The 24,948-nt window shown below is 41.5% G+C and overlaps 1 protein-coding gene across 7 annotated transcripts in view; it reads left to right on the top strand.

Annotated features, from left to right (window-relative positions):
- LOC135219934 (uncharacterized) overlaps positions 1 to 24,948 on the top strand; it is a 276,412-nt gene that overhangs the window by 135,175 nt on the left and 116,289 nt on the right. Inside the window, exon 1 of one of the 7 annotated variants that reach the window (XM_064257160.1) lies at positions 8,479 to 8,604. The exons of 4 other annotated variants lie outside the window; for them this stretch is intronic. In XM_064257160.1, coding sequence (XP_064113230.1) covers positions 8,572 to 8,604 — 33 coding nt within the window. In that variant the 5' untranslated portion in view covers positions 8,479 to 8,571. Of the gene's footprint in view, positions 1 to 8,478; positions 8,605 to 10,307; positions 10,348 to 10,372; positions 10,419 to 24,948 lie in introns of those variants that run through there. 2 more of the 7 variants (XM_064257165.1, XM_064257161.1) reach the window with 2 other exon arrangements.

Here is a 24,948-nt window from a genome sequence, read left to right as displayed (position 1 = left end):
GTTTCTTTGGCCGACCGCTAGGTTATCGGGGTATCGGATGTTTGCAAATGGCGTCATCCAAGCCATCAGTATGTTGTCACTGTATGAATGTTATACATGTTTTACAGATATGGTTATGAAATATATATATATATATATATAATATTATATATATATATATATATATATATATATATATATAGCCATATATATATATATATATATATATATATATATAGGGTAATAATATATGTGATTGGTGTGTATGGGTGTAAGAATACCACCACCGTAGGTCCTGCATGTCGTAAAAGGCGACTAAAAGGACAGCTGTTACCTTGCAGTCGTACTTTTCAGTAAAAGACTAGGCCCTCCGCCAATATATGAAGGAAGCAAGGCCTTGGATGGAAGATACTCTTACGCAGTAGTTGTATGTAGCGAATGTTAAAACGCCCCTGCGTGACTCCGTAAATAAGATGAATATCGTATTTTTATTCGAAACACGCACACGGGGTCTGACACGAAAATCCCCAGATGTCTCGCTCGTTCAGAAAAAGTTTCAGACTGAATTCTGATGCATGAAGATATGTAAAACAGGACACCTCTCCGACGATGTGATGACAACGTGGGGCCGTCACGTCGCTGGAGGAGCGATCATAAATTCGCCTTTGTCTCTGGAGATATTTTTTCCTGGTTGGCAATATTCGACGAAATAAAATGTTCGGGTTTCTGGCGAGAAGACCTCCGTGTCTGTCTGTGGTCTTTGAAAGAATCTCATTACTTTCGATTTTTTTTAAAAGGTTATTATTCTGATGGTATGGATAAATGGGAGAGAAGTGAAAAAGAAATTTTAATTGAACAGGAGAATGTTTGCGTACTGTTTATTACTAGAAAACTATGAAAATATCTGTCTTCAGATTATACTATATCCTCATTAGCACTGATAAGGACGAAAAATTACTTCAGAGCACTTGTTATTTTGCAACTTTAGTACTGTTCGTTTTGTTATTCCTGGTCCACTTCACGCAGAATTGGATTATAATGAGTTTCTCACGAGATGAACAAAACTAAATAGATTTTAATTCGGACACATATCTACACGTACGTGCGTACCATACACACACACGAGCGCCTCAGTGGCGTAATCGGTATGGTCTTGACCTGCTACCTCGGTGGCCACGAGTTCGATTGTCGGGCATTCCATTGAGGTGTGAGAGATGTGTATTTCTGGTGATAGAAGTTTCACTCTCGACGTGGTTCGGAAGTCACGTAAAGCCAGTTGGTCCCGTTGCTGAAATAACCATTGGTTCTGTGCAACGTAAAAACACCATACAAACAAGCAAACAATACACGCACACATTTACATGTGCATAAACGCACGCACGCGCGCAGACTACATCGTCTTGTATTTTGAATGTGAGAACTTGAACCGGCTCAGAGTCCGTTGACAGATTCAAAATTATCTGGACAGTTGGTCCTTCCTGAATCCTGACCCAACCTAAAATGCATACCGGTGCAGGTGAAAGATTAAGCAAGTTACTTTTCCTCCTTTTTTCTGAATAATTTGACTCTGGTATAGATTGTCATTGAACTTTGAACGCCCATGGCCACATGCAACAGCAGGGAGAAATCGTATTGTTCATTTTCCCCAATCCCATCTAACCGCCAGAACACGCAAGTAGCCTTGTTGCTGTTTCGAAGTCATCTGAACATAACGAGGTTATCCGTTTTGTCAGTTGTAAATAAAGCAAAGATTAGCCCTCTTTTCACAATCAGATTCCTGGTCCAAAATTCAAGGAAAATTTCAGTAAATTTATATTTGAAAATGACAAGAATTAGATACATACTAAGTCATGTGTAAGACATTTATGTAAATGAGCACGTGTGTAAAACCATGTTTGTAGGATTTTTTTGTACAGAAAGTCTTAGAAATTTTCTGAATTCTTTCAAAAATTTAAAATTTTTCTTCGATAATCGGACTTGGTATCCATTTCAAACAACCGCTGAGTCTAAATAATTACACAAAACTATAAAGAACAAACATAGACGATACTTCGTCACCGATTGATCTGTAGATATTGTTTCGCAGTTTATTTTTTGTTCACAAAAACTGTCACACCACATGAGGCAATGAAGTCGAATCTTCCATGAGTTTTGAAAGAGAATAATAGGAATGATGAGAAGACTTGAATCACCTAAGTTACCAACTTTTTACCTTGGCATTTCTACGCGAACAAACAATGAGAAACACCGTACCTCTAAGCTTGGAAGGAGCCTGCTGAGATACAAATACTTCTGATGGACTTTTGTACCATAATTACTGAACCAAATACTAATGACAAAGGCGTAGTACTACCTTGTTAGTTAATCCGCGGGAAGCCTGAAATTGGGCTTTCAAAAACCAAGCCTGTTAAAGTAAATCATGCAAAGGATGCTCAGAAACACGGCAGTTACTTTAGAAATTCGGCATGCTTTTGTTAAGACAGTAGGCCCGATGGTGACCGGGCTAGGCGAAGTCCTTCGATGGATGCACAAACCTGCAATAGTGACTGCTGCACTTGCCAGTTGAATATCGGTTCGGCAGCGAAGCGTAGAGCTTACAGAGCTCCCCACCACAAAAAGGGTAAATAAAATATTAAATTTGTGTGGAACATACGCTAATACGCTATGCGAACTCCAAAATATATATATCTGAAAATGTGGTGAAGTAGGGGGGTTAAAATACCATATAAATCTTTGTCTCTAGTTCGGGTGTTGTTCTAAGGGGAAGAAGTCCATGGATAGGTGAAACATCTCTTTTTGTAGAGATCTGGGCCAAAGGGAGGAGCTGGACGTCCGTATTGGTGTCACAGGGGGTGGTTTTATCCCTTGGCACTAAAGGAGATGTCTCCTCATATCAGACTTGCTATGGTAGTCAGGTAGTCTCTAGTTTTGGAGTCGTTGTTTGTGTGTAAGTTCTTCATAATTTATTCCCAGCTGAACCCCATTAATTTCTGTTCTGGATAGGACTTTGTATTGTGCACCAAAGTCATCAATGGCAGATGATTGTCTTTGCTAATAGTTAAAGGGTCGCCAGTCTAAAGGTTAGCTCATACAGGATGCTTAGAACAGACTACCTTAGTGGTTTTGTTTTAACTAAGCTTGCTCAAAAAGCCTGCAAAATTCTATTGCTGGGGTTTGATCTGCTTTTGACACACACACACACACACAGATATTATATATATATATATCTGTGTGTGTGTGTGTATTAGAAAATAGAGAGTAAATATTATACTATTTGACAGGCCAGCAATCACAGATCAGAAACAGGCTTGTAATCCCTGTCAGGTAAGATTTAAACCAATCACAGAGCACCCTTACTATTATGGGCTTGCATGTTCCACCAGCATTACCTGCCTTACCTGGCCCTGGCCACCAGTGGGCTATTAATGTAATAACATTTATGTCTACATGCTGTGTCAAAAAACAGATCAGATCTCAACGGTAGAATACCAACCTTTTCACTTTCATCTTTCTGTACCTCATGTAATTTGTGAAAAGATCATCACAGCTGCTCAACCTTTTTTTTTCTGTCATTGTCATCATCTGCACTTCCCTTCCATAAAGCAGAATTGGTCCAACAATCCTATCATAAATTTCTATCTTGACTTAAACCCCATGCTACCTATCATGCCTTACCCATTTTGTAACTCTCCTTCTCCTCATCCCCCATATATTCCCTTCAGAGTAATACTGCCTGTGTTCAGCTGTGCTCTAATCAATAAATAATCTTAGTGAGAAAAGAGTTATAGATCCCCTTCCCAAAAGTAATTTCCTCATTAAGAGTAGTGAGAAGCTAAAAACAGCTTTCTACCTGCAGAAACTTTCTCCAGTCATCACCGTCAAACTAATTCCAGTAACTTGCGTAAATGCTCAGAAGACACAATGACAGCCCCCACATACCAGGGATGTGCCAGAAGATCTGACCAGTCAAGCACTCAGATCTCTCATAGGCTGCCCTGCCTAAAGTTTTTAATTCATCCAGTTAGAATACTGGCCTTCCTAGCCTTCCATGGGACCTCTTTCCATAGGTCTAGAGGGAACAAGCCATACACTAAAGCATGAGTTTGTTTTGTTGACCAGAGAATGTATAATGTAAAGAACCAGAACTTCAAGGGTTATAACCACATTTCTAGAATTCCAGATAATGTGACCAAGTTTTCATTGTGACACGTTAACAAGTCCAGACATCAAGCTAGTACAATTGCAAATGTGAAGACCTGACAGCCACACACTCACACCATACTAAGCTCTACCCTGGGCTTATACCATACATTGAGAAATCCTTGAATAGACATAAAAAAACTGAAGAATTAGCGCATATGAGCCAAGTTGAGTATTAATTCATTATAGTTTAGAACAGGTAAATGTAAGGGAAAAAAACAAGTGTTCAACAAGGTGTATTAAAATCAATTAGATTAGAAATAACGGAAAGTCATTGAAATAGTATTTCTCCTTATGTTTACTGTCCACCACTAGTAAAGAGAAGTTATTGGAATCCTGTATCCACGAAGAAGTAATCCACAAATAATGCTTAACCCTTTCGATCTGAAATAGTGATGTTACTTCCAAGAGATTCTTTCATGGCTCAGAAATGGATTTCATTATAGTAAAATCCATTGTTTGGATCTTTTAGCGTTTGAAACATTTCTACAGTGACAGACGTACAATCCATTAGTATGTTATTAACTGTCTTAAAATCTGAGTAACATTTTAGTCTAATGTGGTTATTCAGACAGCTTAAACTCATATAGATGGTGTGTGAAATTACAATTAAGTGTATTTAAGATGTAGTTTATTAGGCCTCTCCCAGCATAGATATAAAAGCCTAGATGCCGCATCGCCGGCCAGGGCATACGTCATCATTTTTGGTCCGCCATCTTGGCGCGGTAATTCAAACAATCCAGCAGACTACAGTAAATGACGTTTTTTTTCGCCACTATTCGCTTAATAATTGCACGGATTTTTTCTTGTCGATGGTTCGTTACAAAGCTTACATAATTCCCTACAAGATCTAATAAAAATAAAGTTTGTTCCTTATTGTTTGGAAAGTAACTTGCAATGATTTGTTTTAGCAGGGTAGGGGGAAGGGGGGCTAAGTTTGTTTTACACAAATGTTATATTTCCCATAACTATTTCTGGTAAACAATAAATTGAAATGCTGTGAATAAGACAGGATACTAAAGTAGGCCTCAGCTATTGGAATCGTGTGCAACTTAAAGTATCTTTTGTCTCTGAAGTGCTCTTATTAAAATAACCCAAATCTTTTTGTTTTTTGGCAGGCCTACAAGTTTAAGTCAAATACTGTAGGGTTTAGCCTAAATAACTAGGATTTCTGTAATTATATAGCCTTTTGCATCTCTGCCTGCCTTCCTTTTGAGCCTGGGGGGTGGATGGTTTCTTCATTGGAATGGGATGCTCCCTCAGTGAGTTCTGACCCTCTAGACCCCTGGCTTTGGAAAAAGTTAGGGGGATCAAGAGACCTCGTATAGTCGCAAAAGTGACTTTATCTCTAGACCTAATTTAATATGGTGAAATAATTCTATAGAAATTAAACTTTTTCGACAAAACTACCTTTTTAATTTGCTCAGGCTAGGATATATCATTATGGCAAGCATTAACAGTTCAATATAGCTCATCTCCATACCTGTGTTGTCAAGGTCCCAAATCATTACACCTTATTTGGGGTAAGGGCCTGGGCCACCTCTATACTTCTACCCTTCCAGAAGGGGACCCCATCTCTAGACCAAAATTGCCAAAATGAGCCAATCCTGAAGAGCAACCTGTATACCCGGTCATAGTACCGCCCCCCTCCCCCCCCCCCCCCCCCCCCACCCCCCCCCCCCCCCCCTCCCCCCACCCCCCCCCCCCCCGCCCCACCGAGCCTTTCAGCCTAGGCCACAATCATAAGGCCAGTCTAATTTTTTTTCAGCTAACTGTTCATTGGTTTGGTCACGCATGTAAATTTAAAGCTGTGGGTGGCCTATGGGTATTAAGCCTATACTTTGAAGTAACAACTCTCAAAATGTATTGCACAATGATTTATTTTCATGATATGTTGTTCTTACATTGAATGTATCTATAACATTTATTGTACATCTGTGCATTTATTTATAAATATCCCAGCAGTTTAAACAAGTTTTTTTTTCATTGCTGTTTCCAACAGTTTAATGATACTACATTGTAATGATATCTATATACATTGATATGAAATTAGCAGGCTATATCAAAACATCAACAAAAACTCATTATGTGCCTTGCTTGGCCATTTAGTTCTTATACAAGGACCAGATTAACACTTTAATATTGCCTAACTATAATGCAGTGAAGAAATCTAGAAACATCAAATTAGTGTCCAACATACACGATTTACCCCATTGACCTAATGGCCCAAATTAATAATATTGTTTTAACCATTTTTTTTCGTAGGCTGTCTTATCACAGCATTCCAAATTATTGTTTACAGCAATAGTTATGGGTAAATATTAACATTTGTGTACAACTAGCCCCCACCTCCTGCTACCTGCTAAAACAAAGTCATTGCAAGTTAACTTTCAAACAATAAGGAACAAACTTTTTTTATTTTATTAGATCCTTGTAGGGAATTATGTAAGCTTTGTAACGAGCCATCAGACAAGAAAATCCGTGCAAATATTAAGCGAATAGTGGCGAAAAAACGTCATATACTGCAGCCTGCTGCATTGTTTTGAATTACCAGCCGCCAAGATGGCGGGCCTGATAACGTGCGCCAGCCTATTTCAGCTAGCGGCCGATGCGGCATCTAGGCTTTTATATCTGTGTCTCTCAGCCTGCCTGTTTTCTTAGTGCATGTCTCGTTTTTCGATTTGGGGTGCAAATTGTCCCCCAAAGCATTTGATGTTATGGAAACTGGAAAACAATTTTATCCCTGCATTATTTTCACAATGGATGTTTGTCCAGCTAGTGAAGTAAAGCAAACAAAGACAAACGCTTATTTATGGGCGAATGGTTTTCAAAAAGTCGACTGTGCTGAAGTGGTTTGCTTGATACTGACGGGGACCAAATAATCCCAATTAGGGTTTCGTTACAGTACAACACTACAGGGACAAGTGTGCCACAGCTTAAACTAAGAGAAACTATCAAAATATACTTGGTTTGAGACATATGTTCATTTATGGTCTAATGATATCCTTAATATGAATATGTTGTTTAACACATGTCTGGACAAATTTGGATGAAATGGGTCAGTGTTTTAGTCAGTGGTTTAACATTCCATTGCTGTTTTGAAAGTTATAAAGTGATTTCTATACTCATTGTAAATTAATGATATACCCTTTAGGAAGGAGTCCCTAAACATAAATTAAATGTCTAAGATATTACATTTAAAATTAAGTCTCTGAACATCAATTCCAACTTATAAAATGAAAAGATCTCTGTAAGAAGGTTAAAATTCTGTGAGAAAAAGATGTCCTTAATTGTAGGTTTATTCTAAGATAAAAGTTAAACGCCTGGAGTGCTGTAATTTTATAGTCGCTTTATCTTGAAGAGTTATCATAGTTGCTGAGATTACTGTATCGCTGAAAACAGTAGACAGGCTTTTAGTTTGAATACCAGCCACATCGCTTAAGGTGTTAAACTGTTGGAGTATATGCCAATTTATTTCAATATTTTAAAACAGATGCTGTACGTAGTTTTCTAGGTTAAGAGTGCCCGAAAGCAAATGGTGCATACCTGACTAACATAACATCTCTGGACACAAATTAATACTAAGAATTGGTTTCTTATTGTTAAACCTGTGTTGCGTGTTACTGTATATTGTATTTGATTTATTGCAAGCAAGATTTTGACTTCATAGTGTCGAGTAGCATAACCACATTGAAGTGTCTTTAGACTTCTTTGCCTTGTGTAGAAGGTAATGTAAACTCCTCTTGTAGTTGATGTAACTTCTTGTTACTACAGTCTTGCACCGTAACGTAAAATCATCTTAGTCGTGTGATACACAATGCTAGCATAGAGCTGGGGTTTGTCTATTCTCCATCAGAGAGATAGAGTAGAGCTGATATGCCAACCTTTGTAGTTTCAAACCTTTGTATTTAATTTCACTGGTACGAAAAGTCAGTATAAAATTCCTATCGCAAGGAGTTCATTCATGATATAACCATTTACTGTATGAATGTGCCAGTGTAGCGTTGTTGTTTTTTTTTATATTTATGGAACAGCCCCTGCCTTGTGTTAAAGAATATATATATATATATATATATATATATATATATATATATATATATATATATATATCTATATATATATATGTATGTATGTATGTATGTGATGTATATACTTGTGTGGTGTAATATACTTTATAGGCGTGAGTGAAAGTATGATTATTATACTTTCTGTCGGTTATTTTCACCTTACTGTGAAATTCGATGAAAACTTTTTTACAATTATAAAATAAAATAAAAACTAACTCTCCTCCCGAAGGACTGCAGGGGACTGGCACGCCTGGAGGGCGCCTCCACGGCGACATATTGTGCTGTTTTAGACTCCGAAGGGGAAGCCCTCTTTGGCATAGGCGACATGAGTATCCACGACTGCGTCACTCCCGAACACGTAAGTATAGACTTATACTTGTCCTGGTTATTTTATATTTTACCTCCTTTTATTGCATTTTCTTATTCGATTATATTTTATGCCTTGAACGTTCACTGAAGTCTTGTTTCTACGGACGTATTTGCTTTTTATTTTATTTTTTACGAGATCCTAGCGATGGGTTTGCTGCTAGCAGAATCGTAGGCCTAAAATAACAGCAATGTAAATAGCTCCAATAATACAAACGTTCTAGTAGATTGAATACCATATTATGACGTCATGACAGCTATGGTCATCTGTGCCGGTTTATCTTTTGCCAAGATAGTTCCGGTGGATATAATGCAACAAGACCTTTCTTTAAAACTGTAAAATTACGTTAAAAAAAATGTCACTACGGTGGATAATAATCCTCATTCTTGGTAAGATTCGTGGATCAATAATTTTTTCCATTTATTGCTCTTTTATGCTCCCTTAATTACATCCATTACCATAAGCAGCTATTACAAGTTCGTTAATAGCGTTAGCATGTTTCAGAAAATGCAATAAAGTCTTTTAGGGTTTTTAAATCATGTTACCGGAGGATTTGTTAAAGATATTCTTAACCTATAAGTCTTTAATTTAAATTTACTAGGATTAGTATCTATAAGAAAAATATTAGTATTTACCTCTCTGGTAACCTAAGTCTGGTGAAATTAAGTGTCATAGGGGATTTGACATGTTCAGTATTCTGAGTTATCTTGCATTACTTGAATGTTTCTGAGAATGGTATAAATAACACTTTAACACTTTTTCTAATAGAAGGAGATCACTAATAATTGACGGAAAATGAGCTATGTTTACTACTGTAATTAAAAATATCTGCCTTTGTTTAGGTTATATATCCGCATTTGCATGAAATCAATAAGATAAAACACAAAGGAATTACAACGAGTATAAGTGAGGAGAGAAGCATATGTAATTCTTTATACCTGTTTTTACTTATCAATTTATCATCGGATTTTGCATCATTCATGCGATCAAGACAAAATATATATTGTATGTTCATACAACAAATTCACCCTGAATACGCTGGTTGCTTTCAGATTTTAGATGCATGTGATATGTGAGGAGAAAATTAAGAATATGTCGTATTATGTTGGCCCTGTACTTAACTCAGCCTGAAAGGAAAATAATCTTTCTTAGTTCGTTGTTTATTTACTCCACTGAGAATTTATTTCATATCACTCAGTTAAGTCTGATATCTCTTTTGTTTGAAAATTTATTCATATAAGAACGTTAGAAACGTATGCTGAACCAACCTGATTAAAGCTTAGCTTGAGTAGATTAAGAGTGCGAAGTCTGTCCATAGATTTCGAATTCTTCCCTGAACTGAATTTCCCGCCGCTCGCCAACGGTACCTCATCAGATTATCCTCTCTCTCTCTCTCTCTCTCTCTCTTCTCTCTCTCTCCTATCTTGTCTAGTCTAGACATACTCACATACATGACATTGGAGTGAAAATGTTCGATAGTCATAATGGGAATTCTGTGCATATATTTACAGAAAATTTAATGACATAACACGGTAAACATTGTCAAAACTGCAAACTTCTCATATCGCTAATTAGCAACTGTTTACTGCTACTGGTGAGGACCAACACGAAGGGTCTTGTTGATCATTGTTCACCTGGGCATTATTGTTGAAGTCGAGTTAAGTAGAAGTGTACATGATAAGACACATTTTCTTCTTCACATAGGTACCCTATCACACGCATCTGAAAGCACCAGTGAGTCCTGGTGAATTTATGTATGAAAATTTTATTTTATCTTGATCGCTTGAATGATGCAAAATCTGATGGTAAGTTGAAACTGGTATAAAGAATTTCATGCCTCTCTTTTCACTTTTACTCGTAATTCCTTTGTGTTTTATTGATTTCAGGAAATAATAATTTAGTTGTACAATTAATAGTAAATCACATGTATGACCAAAACTTCCCTAACTTGTGCAGAACGAGATAGGTAGCTAGTAAGTGAAGAAACTTAAATTTCTACCTACGCAACTAAAGGTAGTGAGTGGCTAATTTTTTCAAGTACAGCTAGCCTAGTAGCCTAGCTATACCTAGGTACCATAAAGTTTGGTAAACTCAATTTGCCTTAATTTAATCGTAACTTGGTGGAAACTTGCTGGAATTTCTTGGGCCTTGGTTTTAATTAACTCTGAGCCCTTTTGTAGGCTAATTGGACTTAGCTAAACAAAAGTCACTTTGGCAGATCTAGGGTACTTTATCCGCGGCGGCCTAGACTATGGCAGTTTGCGGTTGTTTTATGCAGTTTTACCTCCTGAACAAAAATTTTAAGTAATATTTATTCGGAACGACTGTAAGGGGTCCAGTACTAAACACGGCGAAATACATTGGATGCCATAATCCCTAGTGGATGTCATATCCGCGCTTACGATCCTTGCCGTCCATGCGAACTGCTTCTGTAGAAATACTGAATGCTTATATAGAAATACTCTGGTTAGTTCCATGCCTAGCGTCCCCCTGGGCAGACGGAAGGTTTATAATCGTTGTGAATTATTCAGCAACTGTTATTAACCGGATTCACCAGATCTTGTTGGCACATAGGCCCACCTGAAGGGATAACACCCAGCCCTTGCACAAGGACAGATAAAAAAGGACCGTGCCAAAAACTTTACAGTGTGCACCCGCAACACCAATAGCCCTATCTTCACTCAACAACAACTGCCTACTAACATGGTAGGCCATATTGAACACGTGACTCCACGGTCATGGACAAAACGAACTTTATTCCAAAATCACAGGCAAAAATGCAATGCCACACATTCACACTGACTCAGATCACTAGTCTCAGATCACTTCAGTCTCATGTTGAATTCAAACCCTACCCATAAGTAATACTAATTATAAGGGGACTCACAGTTACCACATGGTGGTGAAAGAAATCTTGGCGTGAAACTCATAGAGAATTCACACACGTCCTATCTAGCTGGACTCTTTAGGGAAGCATGATCCCCATGGCTTGAGGCGCGCTTGTCCCTGATTCAGTTAGTCTTTTTACAGTTTCCGATTTTCTTCGTATGTTTACTACGATCCTTCAATTTCAATAACATTTTCTGCTGCCAACTGATTTTCACATAATTAGTTCCAAGGCAGACTCAAGTCGAGGAAAAATGGTGCACACATATTTCATGACATCCTCGGTAATTCTATTCAATAACTCCGCACAGACTGCAAGGAACATTCCTGCGAATACGACAGCACTAGGGATTGGGGCGTCAAATGTATTATGCCATGTTTAGTACTAGCCCCTGGGTGTTAATTACAGTCGACCCCCCAGTAATAACGGTAAATTCTAATAAGCAACCGAAATACTATTAGGAAACTGCAAACTCCAAAGAAATACCTGCCACAGAGTTATTAGGGCTAGCAAGATTTACCACATCCTCTACCCCTGAAAGAAGGGAAGGGCCCTCAGAGCAGAATAGGAGGTTCAGATTGGTGAGGCTAGGCACATGGTCTCGGGGTTGAATCCTAGATGCGTATCCAGCACTATGATAGAAACACATATTGTCGCTACTGAGTGATCACTCCACACAACGCCATTGAACATAGGATCACAACACCATGCCAGAGCAAACAGTGCAAGCTACAACTCAACACAATGCAATTGGTAATGCAAATAAATGTGAAATGTCAGTGCACTTCTCAAGGCGTCTACAGTACCAACACAAATGATAATAGAATCTTCAAAGCAATATACGGTGCACCCCCTGTATTCGCGGCCTCGCGCATTTGCGGATTTTCTCTATGAATGTTTCCCTGCATTATTCGTGGAAAATTTGCCTATTTGCGGTATGTTTCTATGAGAAATATCAACAAATTCCTGCATTTTTTTATCATTTCATCATAAATTACACTGATAAAACTTAAACCAGGTGTTACAAAATTTTTTTGTTTTTTAGTTTTAACTAACAAAATAGGAGGTTTTAAGCATTTTTATAGGGGTTCCAACTATTTGCGGGTTTTAACTATTAGCAGGGGGAGTCTGGTATGCATCCCCCGCGAGTATGGGGTGACCACTGTGGATGTAAATAGCAGTACAAGCAATCAAGCAACATCAATGCAAATGTCAATGCAATCAATAAGCAACATCAAAGCAATAGCAGTATGAAAGTTTCATGCATTCAATTAGTTTCTGCTTGTGAAATATCAAGGGAATTATTGCTTCTTGTAGAGCACCTTCTAATCACTGACTGTATCAATAAAAAGTAAACATACTTTTGAATGAGCAAAACTGTCTCCATCAAGGAGTGGTACGTTCCACTTTGTAACAAGAGATTCTCTCGGCACGTTGGTGCTTATGCTCGTTCATACCTGTACGGGCTTTTGCATTATATCAAGTCATGCAAGCAAAGTTGCATAATGCTCTTTCTGGAGTCACATCAGTGACAGTTTTTTCAACCTTGGGTAACACATGAGTTACACTTGGACATCAGAAAACTATAATTTGTTTCAAGCACACACTATTCATCTTGTTGAAGACATCTGCTGACCGCCCTTGCTGGTCCCACGAGGCGTAACCAACAATAATCTCTTAACACCTTCAGATGTCTTCTGAAACTCCACTCTTTGCAGAGCACTTTTACAGATTCATTACCTTACCCCTCTCTTGTCAGGGTATACTGCAACGATTCTTCCTTTGCTCCACTTTGACTAACACAATGTCTTCCACATGCAGCGCAGTCATTGGGGCTTCCCGGAATTCATGCACTCATGAAACGACCTCAGGTAACCCTCCCTCAATAGTGCTTGAAATGTTCAAGCATTTCTGTTAGGCAGAAATATTAGTGTCACAGTTGCTGTAGTGGTCAATGTCTGATACATCTCTTCATGAGAAACCACTGGCAGGGGGCAAGCATATCACATCGCCTTGGACAAGATGGGAAGGCTTGAGGACTTCATCCCCCCTCGCATCTCCTGCGTACATTAATGGGCAGTTATTGACCACCATTTCGGCTTCTTTGATGAGGGTGTGAAGCTGCTCTTTTGCTAAATACGTTTTGTTGAGGGTGGTCACCACCCCTATCAGTCTTTCAAAGAAACCTCCCTCCCAGGGAGATCTGGGGCACGGGAAATATCCACTTTATTCCCCTTCTCCGGAGGAATCGTTGAGTGATATCTTCATCATACACCTTACTCTGGAAGGTGCTTGCTGTCAAAAGGTTGTGGCATTTGTCGCTGTAGATACTAGATGGCACTCTGTGTGTGCAGAAAATCTCTCTGAGAGCAAGAAAAGTGTCAGTGGCAAAAGGCATCCACCCATTGCAATAATCTAAAATCACTGCATGGCTGGCTAAACAGGTAATAATCAGGAGTATCCTACCACCCCATCAACCCTCATGGGGCTGGTGTGGTCCACTCTAACCTTGTCAAAGGGTTGTAACAAGAGTGATCTGTCAATTGGGAGGGGAGGAGGCAGCGGACAGCCAAATAGGGGCCTGAAGGCTCCAATACAGGCTCTGCACTTCCCCACCACTCGCTTGCTATGGTCCTCAATCCTGAGCTCCACATTCCTGCCAAAAGAATGTGATTAGTACATTAACCACCACAATACATGTGGGTGGTGTGGAGGTGCTCAAGGTACAATGCACTAACTAAATGGCCTTTTGAAAGCAACAATTTTATTCGTTCTTACTATTCGATTCATTTTGCAACCTACTTCGTGTATAGATAACCCCATTCTTATCACTAAACCTAACTGATCAGTGAAAACTATTGATGTGCGCAGTACTCTCACTCCAGTCTCTAAGTCATGACACACTGTAGGAAAGTGGTGCCGCTGTTCCATACAGGCTAATTTTAAGAGAGAGCTACTTGGCAGTGTCCAAACTTCAAAACATATCTCATTATTCTTATTAATGAAACAAAATTAGTGTACTTCCCCCTTAGTTCCCATAATTCGGCAGGCGGAGTCAGGTTTCCCTTCTTCTTGTAATTCTCATTGGGCTGCAACAAATAGGACTTGTAGTTGATCATATGATTCATCACTGCTTTCTTGGCGGTCCAGATTTGCCCTTTTGATGTAGAAAGGAAGGTCCTCTGGGTTGCAGGTCAACAGGATTGCAGCGAGTTTGGACAAACTGCAGCTTTGCATCACACTCCTGTTGAAGTAAATCTCCCCCCAACCTTGTCAGATAGGGTGTACTATTTATGTTCTCCCTGAACGGAAACAGAGTTACTTCTATGTTACTCATTTCCAAATTGGTGTAAGAGGCTTGGCAGGTTGTAGCACACTCAGGGTTTACATCAGTCTGTCTCCCAATCAAGTTTTAACTGCACAATAGCAATGCAAGAGGAATCTTCTTCGCACTTGGACCTACGTAGGGGTTTTCTCGTGTCAGCACCCTCTGTCCGTTTTGGTTATGCTCTGCTTCATCTTTTCCCCCTAAACTCATATTCTGTTCCTGTGAATTGCTCATATAAAGCAATACTGATGTCATCTACTTCTGTGACAAATTCAACTATCCGACAAACATGCAGCGTTCGAAGTTGACGTGTCCATCCCTGTTAAGCCCACTGCGGTACCTTCCCATAAGGTGCAGCCCCATTTTGTGTAGTGAATAGACTAATTCCCTCGATTTTCTCCATCCTAACAATGAAAAAGTTCAAATAATCATCCCCTATCAGCAAATTAATGTGTCGTCGTACATCTCCCTTGATTTCTGAATCTGCCATCTTGTACCTTTTGTCTCTCAAAAACTGACTTACATTACTCTACATACATTGCAAATAAGCCTATCTACATCATCATGAACAACTGCTTAGCTCTTACAAGTCCGTTTACCCATATAAATCCATACAAGTACAAAACAAATCTCCATTTACTGTTGGAGAGCCAAAAGGTGCGATATTGAGTGAAACCTGAAACAACGGGCAAACTTGAGCTTCCTTGCCAACCAACTAGAAATGAAACTACAATGGTACCAGTGTCTAGGAAACATGCACGTTTTAAATGGCTGTTCGCGCATGTACAAAATGGCTGTCACAGTGGGGAAGTAAGGTGGCAGGTAATTCAGTAGAAGGCTTGTTCTTTGCATTTCATTGACTTACACAAGGTTTCTTTTTTCCCCTCTCAAACTGCTTACCCTGATTTATGTTATGATTTACATTTGACTTGACCAGCAAATGGGATTTATTCAGATTCCTAATGGGCTTTGTTGTGACACGAGTAGGAGTTGATCATGAGTCGGGGAAAATGGATTTCGGCGTTGAGAACGGACCTGACTTTAACTTGTTGTTGCTGCCATTTTCACATATGAGGATGTGATGTCTTTCATTGCACAGCTTGCAGTTTGCATTTGCTGTTGCACTGCTTGCTACTATATGCCCAGATTGCAAGGCATGCAATTGAAACACTTACAAGACAAGATCAGCTGGCGCTTCTTTGCTGCAGCATTTGAATGCTTTTGACAATTGAATGCAGTATGATGCCCATTGCAGAACAGACATGACGCTGTGCGGGAGGTGCTAGTTTCTAGTGCCTCTCATCGCAAGGTCTGTGATAGTTCCCCCCCTCTACAAGGTATCATTCTTCCTACTTCTGATAAGGAAGTTCAGTGCTTCAAATAATTCATTTAAAAAATAATGTCACTTTGTAGCAAGCCAACAATCTGATATACCTGACCCTGTGATAGTTTTTGAGTTATCAAACTAAGTAACATTCCCTGATCTAATGCAGATCTGCAGTCTCTTTATTTGCTCTATAAGCGCTGTAAGCTCACTGCAGAAATTCTTCAATTCTTTGTAGTTACATTTAAGGACAAAAATATTGGCTCATTTAAGGATAAAAATATTGGCTAACCACCGATGCAACATGACAAGCATCTTATGCTGGTTTCCATAATAGTACCTGTCTAACCAAGTTGAGTGCCACACTGTAGTTTGGCCACAGTTACCTACCTTGAGTGGCTCCCCTACAAAAGATTCAGAAGATACAGTATGTGAATTTGATCACGTTGTCCAGATCCGTGCACTGATGCAAGTGTGCACTGATGCAAGTGTACATTAAATAGCTTCTTAAAGTTTGTGAATTCACTTGCCTTTAAACACTGGTAATGGGAGCCCTCTTTAAACAAAGTAGGCATGGTTTCACCTACGCTGTGCTAGCCAGGTCACTGATGCTGTTAATAAGAAGGATGGTGTTTGACCAGCGTCGTCTAACGTCTTTATCAGTTGTGATTATGAAATTATCTCAACAGCTTTGAAATAATTGGAACTTTTACAAAAAATAAAGATGAACTTTATCAACAGTGAATCCAAGTGGGAAGCTTGGGTTACCTTTAGTAGACATGATGAGGCTCTAAAAGGGATTTTGATGAAGGAAAAATTCATTTTCTGGGGAGAAACCTGTGTCGCCCGGTGAAAAGGATCCTGCTATCCACTTTTCTAGTATAAATAGTTTCTAAATATACCAGAGAAAAAAAAAGCTAGCATCGTTATGCAGAGGGTTTACTACCCTCACGCGAGACCCAAAGGGCGTCGGGTATAAAGTTTGGGGTTTGGGGCTTGTGAAAGCCACTATTCCACAGGTCCTTTGCCATTTAGAGTTTTTCCTTCTCAAAAACCCCCATATGGGGTGAGCCGAGTCAACGGTCACACCTACATCGCCCCCTTACTACTACTGTTATATACCCGACTCGAGCGACATCTGCAATCCTTGATGATCTTTTTAGATACCTTTTATGGCTTGGATAGGTGTAGGGAAGTGAAGACTACCAAAGGGGTCGGGTTTTCACCGGGCGGCACAGGTCCTCCCCAGAAATAGATTTTTCCTTCGCAAAAATCCCAACCTTTTCTGGGTCGACCTGTGTTCGCCGGTGAAAATTTACCAGAGAATACTATCCAAGCCTACTGAATAATAAGTAAAACTAAGAGGAGGAATGAAAACTGAAATTCATTTAAAATATAAGTTTACTCACTGCAAAAATATTTTGTTTAGTAACAATAGTTAAACTTAAACTTATTATTACTAAGTATCCTAAGGACTTAACCTATGACTTAGAATTAATCATACTTAAAGGTAATACAAAATAATAAGGTATCATGTAAGGAATTTGATACAAATTCAGAGTATGTACAAATGGTCAATAAAAGGCCTATCCGGAACAAATAATTTATGTACAAGCATAGGTGGCGGCAGGATGACGCCCAAGTCCTCGCAACACCGAGGAGAGAGGTATCGTGGAAGAGTACGAGTGAGGCAGGTAGAAAGGAGAGGGGGTGAAAGGGGGGAAAGTGGGGCAGAAGAAGGTTGGAAATGTTATTCAGGGGAGACTATGCTCCCTGCAGCAATTGTTTGAATATTTAAGGGCCTCCAAATTCTTCAAATAGTGACGCTTGAAAACTACTGGAGAGATTTCCACCCTGTGTATTTCTTCAGATCCTCAAAATTCATATTTTGGAAGTAATTAATTGATCTAGCCACTGCCCGGATGTTCCATGAACATGTGGGAATGAATCCGGGTTGGCTTGTTTTATAAAGTAAAGTATTTGCTGTCTAATACCTGATAGAGATTGTGCCACCATGTTCTCTAATTAAAGAGAGGACCTGACGACCTTGCTTGCTGGAGGTCCTGGACTTTAAAAAGGACTTAAGAGTCGTTGACAGGGCATAGCGATGTGTCCTGTGTCAGGGGAATGATTTTCCAAGGAGACCACCTATTTTGAGGGTCCCTCATTTTTTGCCAAGGAAGCTCCGGTCTGGGGATAGTAGCACTTCCCCTGATGGGAAAGGAAATCTATGTGATCTGGGTTACGCGAGAGAGCCGAAAGTTCAGATTATTCTGGCACCCGAGGCCATAGCCGTTAGGAATAAAGTTTTCCTTAGAAGAGTTATATATGAGCATGATTCATTAATGGTATCTGACGCCAATTTAAGTACATCATTTAAGAACCTATTTTGTGACCTTTTGTGGGCGGACAGTTGGTCTCAGGCGTGCACATGCTCTTGGAATGGAAGAAAAATATGTCTGACAAATTTATATTGAAACCAACTTGAAAAGATCTTTTTCAAGACTGATTTTTTTTATTTGTTGTATAGTACTGCCGGCTAGGCCCTTCTCGAATAGAGTCTGAAGACGAGATTGCAAGATTTTGGGGTCATTTTATGAGCATCTGAATGTTTTTAGAAATTCAGCTAACTTTTTAACAGCTAAATCATATTGTCGTAAGTGTTGAATCTCTTTTGTCTGATTCTATGAACATGATGTTACACGGATCAATACTCGCATCTTCTGGGCCACAAACTTTATGAAGTCCATAAAGTTAGGGTTTGTAGAATTCTTGAGGAAGCTGACACAGTTCGAGTTTGTACAACCTGCGTCAGTTCTGGGCGAGGGATTCTTCTGGGTTGGAGCTTCAGCTCTAGGAGGAGCAGAAACCAGTTGCTTTTGGGCCAGTTGGGGGCCACTAGAGCTACTTGTCCTGATGAAGGAACGTAGTTTGGTGCAACACCTTCATCAGAAGATTCACTGGATGGGAACAAGTAAATCTGCCAGTTGTTCCAATTTATGGCCATCACGTCTGTGGCGTAGGCTCGAGGGTCCAGGTTGGGAGCCACGTAGCATGGTAGCTTGTGGTTTGGATTCTGTTGCGAATAAATCTACTTGCAAGCCTGGAATCTGATTGCAAAATCCATAGGAATGAACTCTTGTCCAGGGACCATTATGATTCTAGTGGAGCAGTCCTGGAAAGAGCGTCCGCGATTACATTCCTGACTCCTGCCAGATGAGTTGCTGACAGGTGCCAATGTTTCTTCGCTGCTAAGGCAAATATTGCGATCAGCACGTGATTCAGCTTGCTTCCCATGGAGCCTCCCCTGTTTATGCAATGGACCACCACTAGGCTGTCTGAGACTATCCTCAACATGGCTGTTCCTGGCCGGAGTTAATTTCTTTAGGGTTAGGAAAACTGCCATGGCTTCGAACATTTGATATGGAAACGGTGGTGGAACGTATTCGACCATATCCCTTGAACCTTCTTGTGCTGAGAGTATCCCCCCCCAAACCACTCAGTGACGCGTCTGTGTGAATCGTCAGAGATGGGGAGGGAAGTGCAGTGGCACTGACTTGGCTAGATTCTTGTGTTTCGACCATGGGCGAAGTCTCTTTTGCTAGTATGGGTGGAATTACTGAGAGTTTGTCTCTGAGATTGTTGTTGGCTCTCTTCCTCCAGACACGATTGATATCTTTCAATCTGGCTTTAGTAGGATGTCTGTTACTGACGCAAATTGTAGCAAACCAAGGATCCTCTCTTGGGTACGGCGAGAGGCCTTTTTGTTCCCGAGAAAGTGTTTTTGTAGCCACAGCTATCTCTTTGGCCTTTTGGGTGGGAGAGATAGCTTGTGTTTTTCTAGGTCCCATTGGATTCCCCAACCATTGAAAGTGGGAAGCCGGTTCCAGCCGAGATATCTCCTTGTTTATTTGAAAACCTAGAAAACTCCAAGAGTTCTATCACTTTGGCTGTTGACCTGCGGCATTCCTCGATGGTGGCTGCCTAAATGAGCCAGTCGTCCAGGTAGGCTACTAACATATACTCTTCTGGTCCTGAGTTCTTGACTATCGTCTCTCCTATCTTGGTAAATATTCTGGGTGCAATGTTGAGCCCGAATGGCTTATGACTGAGTGAATAAGCCCTGTTGCCTAGTCTGAAAGTCTAGGTATGGAGAGAAGTTCCTTGCTATCGGGAACATGATAGTAAGCGTCTAAAAGATCTATAGAGGTGGTGACGGCCCCACGGGGAAGTAGGTCCGCACCTGCGAGACTGTCAGCATGCAAAACTTGTCGCAAAGAATATAGGAATGGAGTTTGGACAAAGTCCAGAATGACTCTTCTTTTGTCTGAGTGCTTCTTTGGGACACTGAACAGACGTCCTTGAAACTTTAGACTCCTTACTCTCTTTATGGCCTTCTTTTGCAGGAGATCTTAGGTGTATTCTTCCAGGTCCGTTGTTGGATCTGGAAGAAGTTAACTGGCGGTGGCGGGGGACCTTTCCTCCATTTCCATCCCAGGCCCTTGGAGATTATGCTGCGCTGCCCTAGACTGAAGGTCCAATGGTCTCGAAAAAAAGTATAGTCTCCCCCTCCTACCTGCTGCCTTTCACTGCTTGGTTGCAGGTTTGTATCCCTTGCTCCCTAGGAACCCTCTGCCCTTGAACCGCTTCGTAGCCGGGAGTGGCCTCTGGCTCTACTGCTACGGCATGCCTGTTGTAGCCGCAAAAAGAACCACTGGCTTCGTAGACGGGGTTGAAGGCAGGGGAGGCCATTAGGACGTAGAGGTTGAGGGCTGTTGGCCTTGTGGAGCCTGAAGCAAGCACAAATTGTTGCTGTGGCTGGGCCTTTTGATGTCGAAGGCTTCGCCATTTGAGAAAAATAAATTGGGACTGCCTGGACCACATGACTGAGGACGAGCAGTTTGTAAGGGCATGAACTTCCTTTGCCTCTTCTTTGCCCTGGCTTGCTGTCCGGTTGCGTCAAACTTGCGTTGAAGGGGAGACCCCAATGGACTCGGAGGCTTTGGTTAGCTCTGGATGCCTCCCTCAAGACATTATCCATTTCTTGAAGGAACAGTTTATCTCCCGAGATCAAGGATTGGATTAACCTATTAGGCTCATGCCTAATAGAAGCCTCTGCTAGGACTTACTTCCTGCAAGCCCTTCTTGCGGCGCCAAAGTCGAACAGGTCCGACTGATAAGTCTGTAACAGACTTTTTGTCAAAACCTGGAAGTTTGTTCATGAAACTTACCTGTCAGATATATATATAGCTGTATTCTCCAAAGTCCGACAGAATTTCAAAAACTCCCCGGCACACGCAGTGGTCGGCCAGGTGGTTAGTACCCATTCCCGCCACTGGGAGGCGGATATCAGGAACCATTCCCATTTTCTATTCAGATTTTTCTCTGTCGCCGGTGCGGTAAATCAACTGTTTACAGACCTCCGCCTGGGATTTTGAAACTTCTTGTGCTAACTTGAGTATTCTGATTGACTTTTGGTTTGATTTGGCTTGTTGGCTTGGCATACGCGATAAGTGGATTGATTTGGATTTTGGCTTTGACTTTTCTTTAAATACGATGTCTGGATCTAGCTCTGCTAGTTTCAGGGTGTGTGATGGCAGGAATGTAAGGTGAGGTTACCGAAAGCTTCGGCAGACTCTCATTCGGTGTGCTCGAAATGTCGAGGTCATGTATGTATGTTGAATGATAGATGCATTGAGTGTGAGCAGTTGACTGAGGTTGAGTGGAAGGCATATGATTCTTACGTGAGAAAGCTTGAGCGTGATAGAATCAGGAGGTCTTCCTCTAGGAGTGCTTCTGTGAATAGAAGTCAGGGTAAGATTGTATCTCCATTAAATCCTCCTGTAGATTTAATCCAACCTAATCCTGTTGTATTGCCACTGGACAATCAGGAAGTGTCTACAGAAGGAAATGTATTATCTACGATTATGGAGTCGATTCGTGCCGGAATCAAAAGTGCTTGTCTCTACAATCAAATGTGCTAAGTGCAATGATAGTGTTAGTGCATCCAGTGTTGTGGAGGGGGGTCCGGGGGCGTCAGATCGGTCCCATAATGCCTCCAGGCCTAGGCCTCTGCCGGACTCCCAGGCCTTAGGGAGAGGGCAAGCCGAAAGCCGAAGGAGGGTTACGGGAACTAATATCCGGTCTGACGTCCCTTCGGCAGAATCTGAGGATGAGTCTCAGACTGCCAGGGTTCGTGCACGAGCACGGGTCCTTAAAAGAGTGCTTCTCATCCTCCGCGGCTTGGCCTTCCTCCTCCTCACCGGGGTTGGGACTCTCGGAGGACCTCTCATGTTTCCCTCTTAAGAGAGGTTTCAGAGAAGAGGACGCTTCACGTCCTTCTGATCAATATTTGGATTCTTCACCTGAATATTTTGAAGCTTTTCCACCGCAGAAAAGGACCAAGACTTCATCAGGGGAGGACTCTTTCGAGCGTCCAAGTCGCTCTAAATTTGTTCCTGAGTTGAAGGAGAGGGCATCCCCTCGCCCATCTTCCTCTCACAGGATTAGTCCTTCTCCTGATCGAGAATTTTCTCCATCAAGGGAAATGCTTTTAGAGATGCAAAAGCAGTTGACTTCCTATTTTGCGAAGGAAAGAGGCAGAACAAACCAGTCATCGAAGGAAGGATTGGTGGCTGCCTGTTAAGAGGACTAGGCAGTCCCCGGCTCCTTCTCCTCGTTTTTCGGCCTTTGAGTCACCTTCTAGTAGCCGACTCATTCGAGAACGTGAATGCGTTCCTCATGAAAGGGCGTCTAGGAGAGACGAATTTGACGGAGACGTGAGTTGTCGCACAGGCGGCCGGCGTCTTTGTCAAAAGGCCGAGAACGTTCAGAAATCCACGACAGAAGTTCACGGTTCTGTTGTACGTTCTGTTTTGCGTGACGATGATCAAGACGCTTTTAAAGAAGCGTCAGATAGTGTTCAGCGTCGTGCATCGAAGTACTCTTCAGGACGTTCGGGAAGAACGCTTCTTATGACGCTCGTGTCTTACGCATCGGAGCGCTCGCCAGGACGCTCGAGCAGACGCTTCTCAGGATGCGCGGCGTCTTACACATCGGGACGCTCGGGAGGACGCCTTGGAAGAACGTTTGAGTCCGAAGCGTCAAGATTTTTCGCAAGCCCAAGATATTAAAGTGTCGAAGATAGCAAGGAAACAACGATTGGTTACTTCGAACTCTTCTTCAACAAGAGGCACCCTCTTGCGAACAGGACCTCAAGGATTATTATCATCACGATCTTTGAAGGACACTGCTACTCGAGAGAGAGATTCTTCTAGTGATTAGTTCCCTATGGATGATGAAGAGCCGACAGCGAACAGCGGCTTCAGATTATAAGACGTTAACGAACCTTCTTAAGAACTTGTTCCCGGATAAGTTTCAAGCGCCGGTTCCTTGCTCTCCCCCTTCACAATTAGCCTCATCGAAGGCCAGGAAGGCTCCTGGCTTCGTTAAAATGGCCACTTTGCTCTCTGCGAAGAGGGTGTTTAAGAGAATTCAGGATTGGATGGACTCAAGGAAGGCTAAAGGAAAGACTTCTTTTGCTCTTCCCCCATCTAGACTGAGCGGGAGAGCCATCCCTTACTGCTCTATCCCTTACTGCGGGGATCTGGTACGAGACGGGAGAAGAAGCGGGATTGAAAGCGCCGCTCTTCTCAAGGCGATTTCGCAAATTTAGTAGACGCTCCGAGGAGGTCTTACCTATCATCAGCGAAGGTTTCTTGGACAATGTCAGAAACAGATCATCATCTCAAAGGAATATTTAAGACGCTGGAGGTGTTTAACTTCATGGTTGGATTGGTGTTTGGGGCCTTGGATTTACAATCTAGAAGTCAAGACTATTCTTTGGAAGGACTTTCAAGTGTGCTGGCTTGCATGGATAGAGCAGTAAGGGATGGCTCTGATGAATTAGCATCCCATTTTGCTGCTACCGAACTGCTAAAAAGAGAGCTCTCTATTGCAGTTTTGCGGCAAAAGTGGTTTCTCCTGCGCAGAAGGCAGAATTGTTGTTCGCCCCCTTCTCTACACATCTTTTCCCGCAGTCCATGATTAAGGATCTGTCGGTTAATTTGCAGGAGAAAGCAACACAGGACCTCTTGACTCAGTCTTCCAGATGCCCTACTCCCCCAACCCAGGCTTCTACTTCGACCGTGCAAGCCCCCAAGAAGAAATTTAAGCCCTTTCGTGGAGCACCTTCCTCTAGAGGTTTTTCGAGAGGAAGGGGGTCCTTTAGAGGCAAGGCCTCTTCAATTAAGAAAGGAAAAAATTGACATTTCTGCCCTTCAGGCACCTGTCGGTGCGAGACTCACCTTGTTTGCTCAGGCATGGAGGATGATAGGGTCGGACACCTGGTCCCTAGATGTGATCGAGAGAGGATACAAGATCCCTTTCCTCTCTGCTCCTCCTTTGAGCACGAAGCCGATAGACCTGTCGCCCGCATACCAGCCAGAGAAGCAACAGATTTTGCTCGACCTTCTAGACCAAATGTTAGAAAAGAAAGCCGTAGAAGAAGTCCTAATGTTAGATTCCCCAGGCTTCTACAACAGGCTATTCCTGGTTCCGAAGCAGTCTGGGGGATGGAGGCCTGTCCTAGACGTCAGCAGACTGAACCTTTTTGTGAGGAAGGAAAAGTTCAGGATGGAAACGTCTCAGTCTGTGTTAGGGGCTTTGAGACCAGGAGATTGGATGGTGTCATTGGACCTCCAAGACGCTTATTTCCACGTCCCAATTCATCCTCAATCAAGGAAGTTCCTGAGGTTCGTCTTAAAAAGGGCAGGTCTTTTAGTTCAGGGCTCTTTG

Source organism: Macrobrachium nipponense, chromosome 1, assembly GCF_015104395.2.
Source record: "Macrobrachium nipponense isolate FS-2020 chromosome 1, ASM1510439v2, whole genome shotgun sequence".
Lineage (NCBI taxonomy): Eukaryota > Metazoa > Arthropoda > Malacostraca > Decapoda > Palaemonidae > Macrobrachium > Macrobrachium nipponense.
The sequence above is the reverse complement of the archived record's forward strand: the minus strand, read 5'-3'. Positions and strand labels throughout refer to the sequence as shown.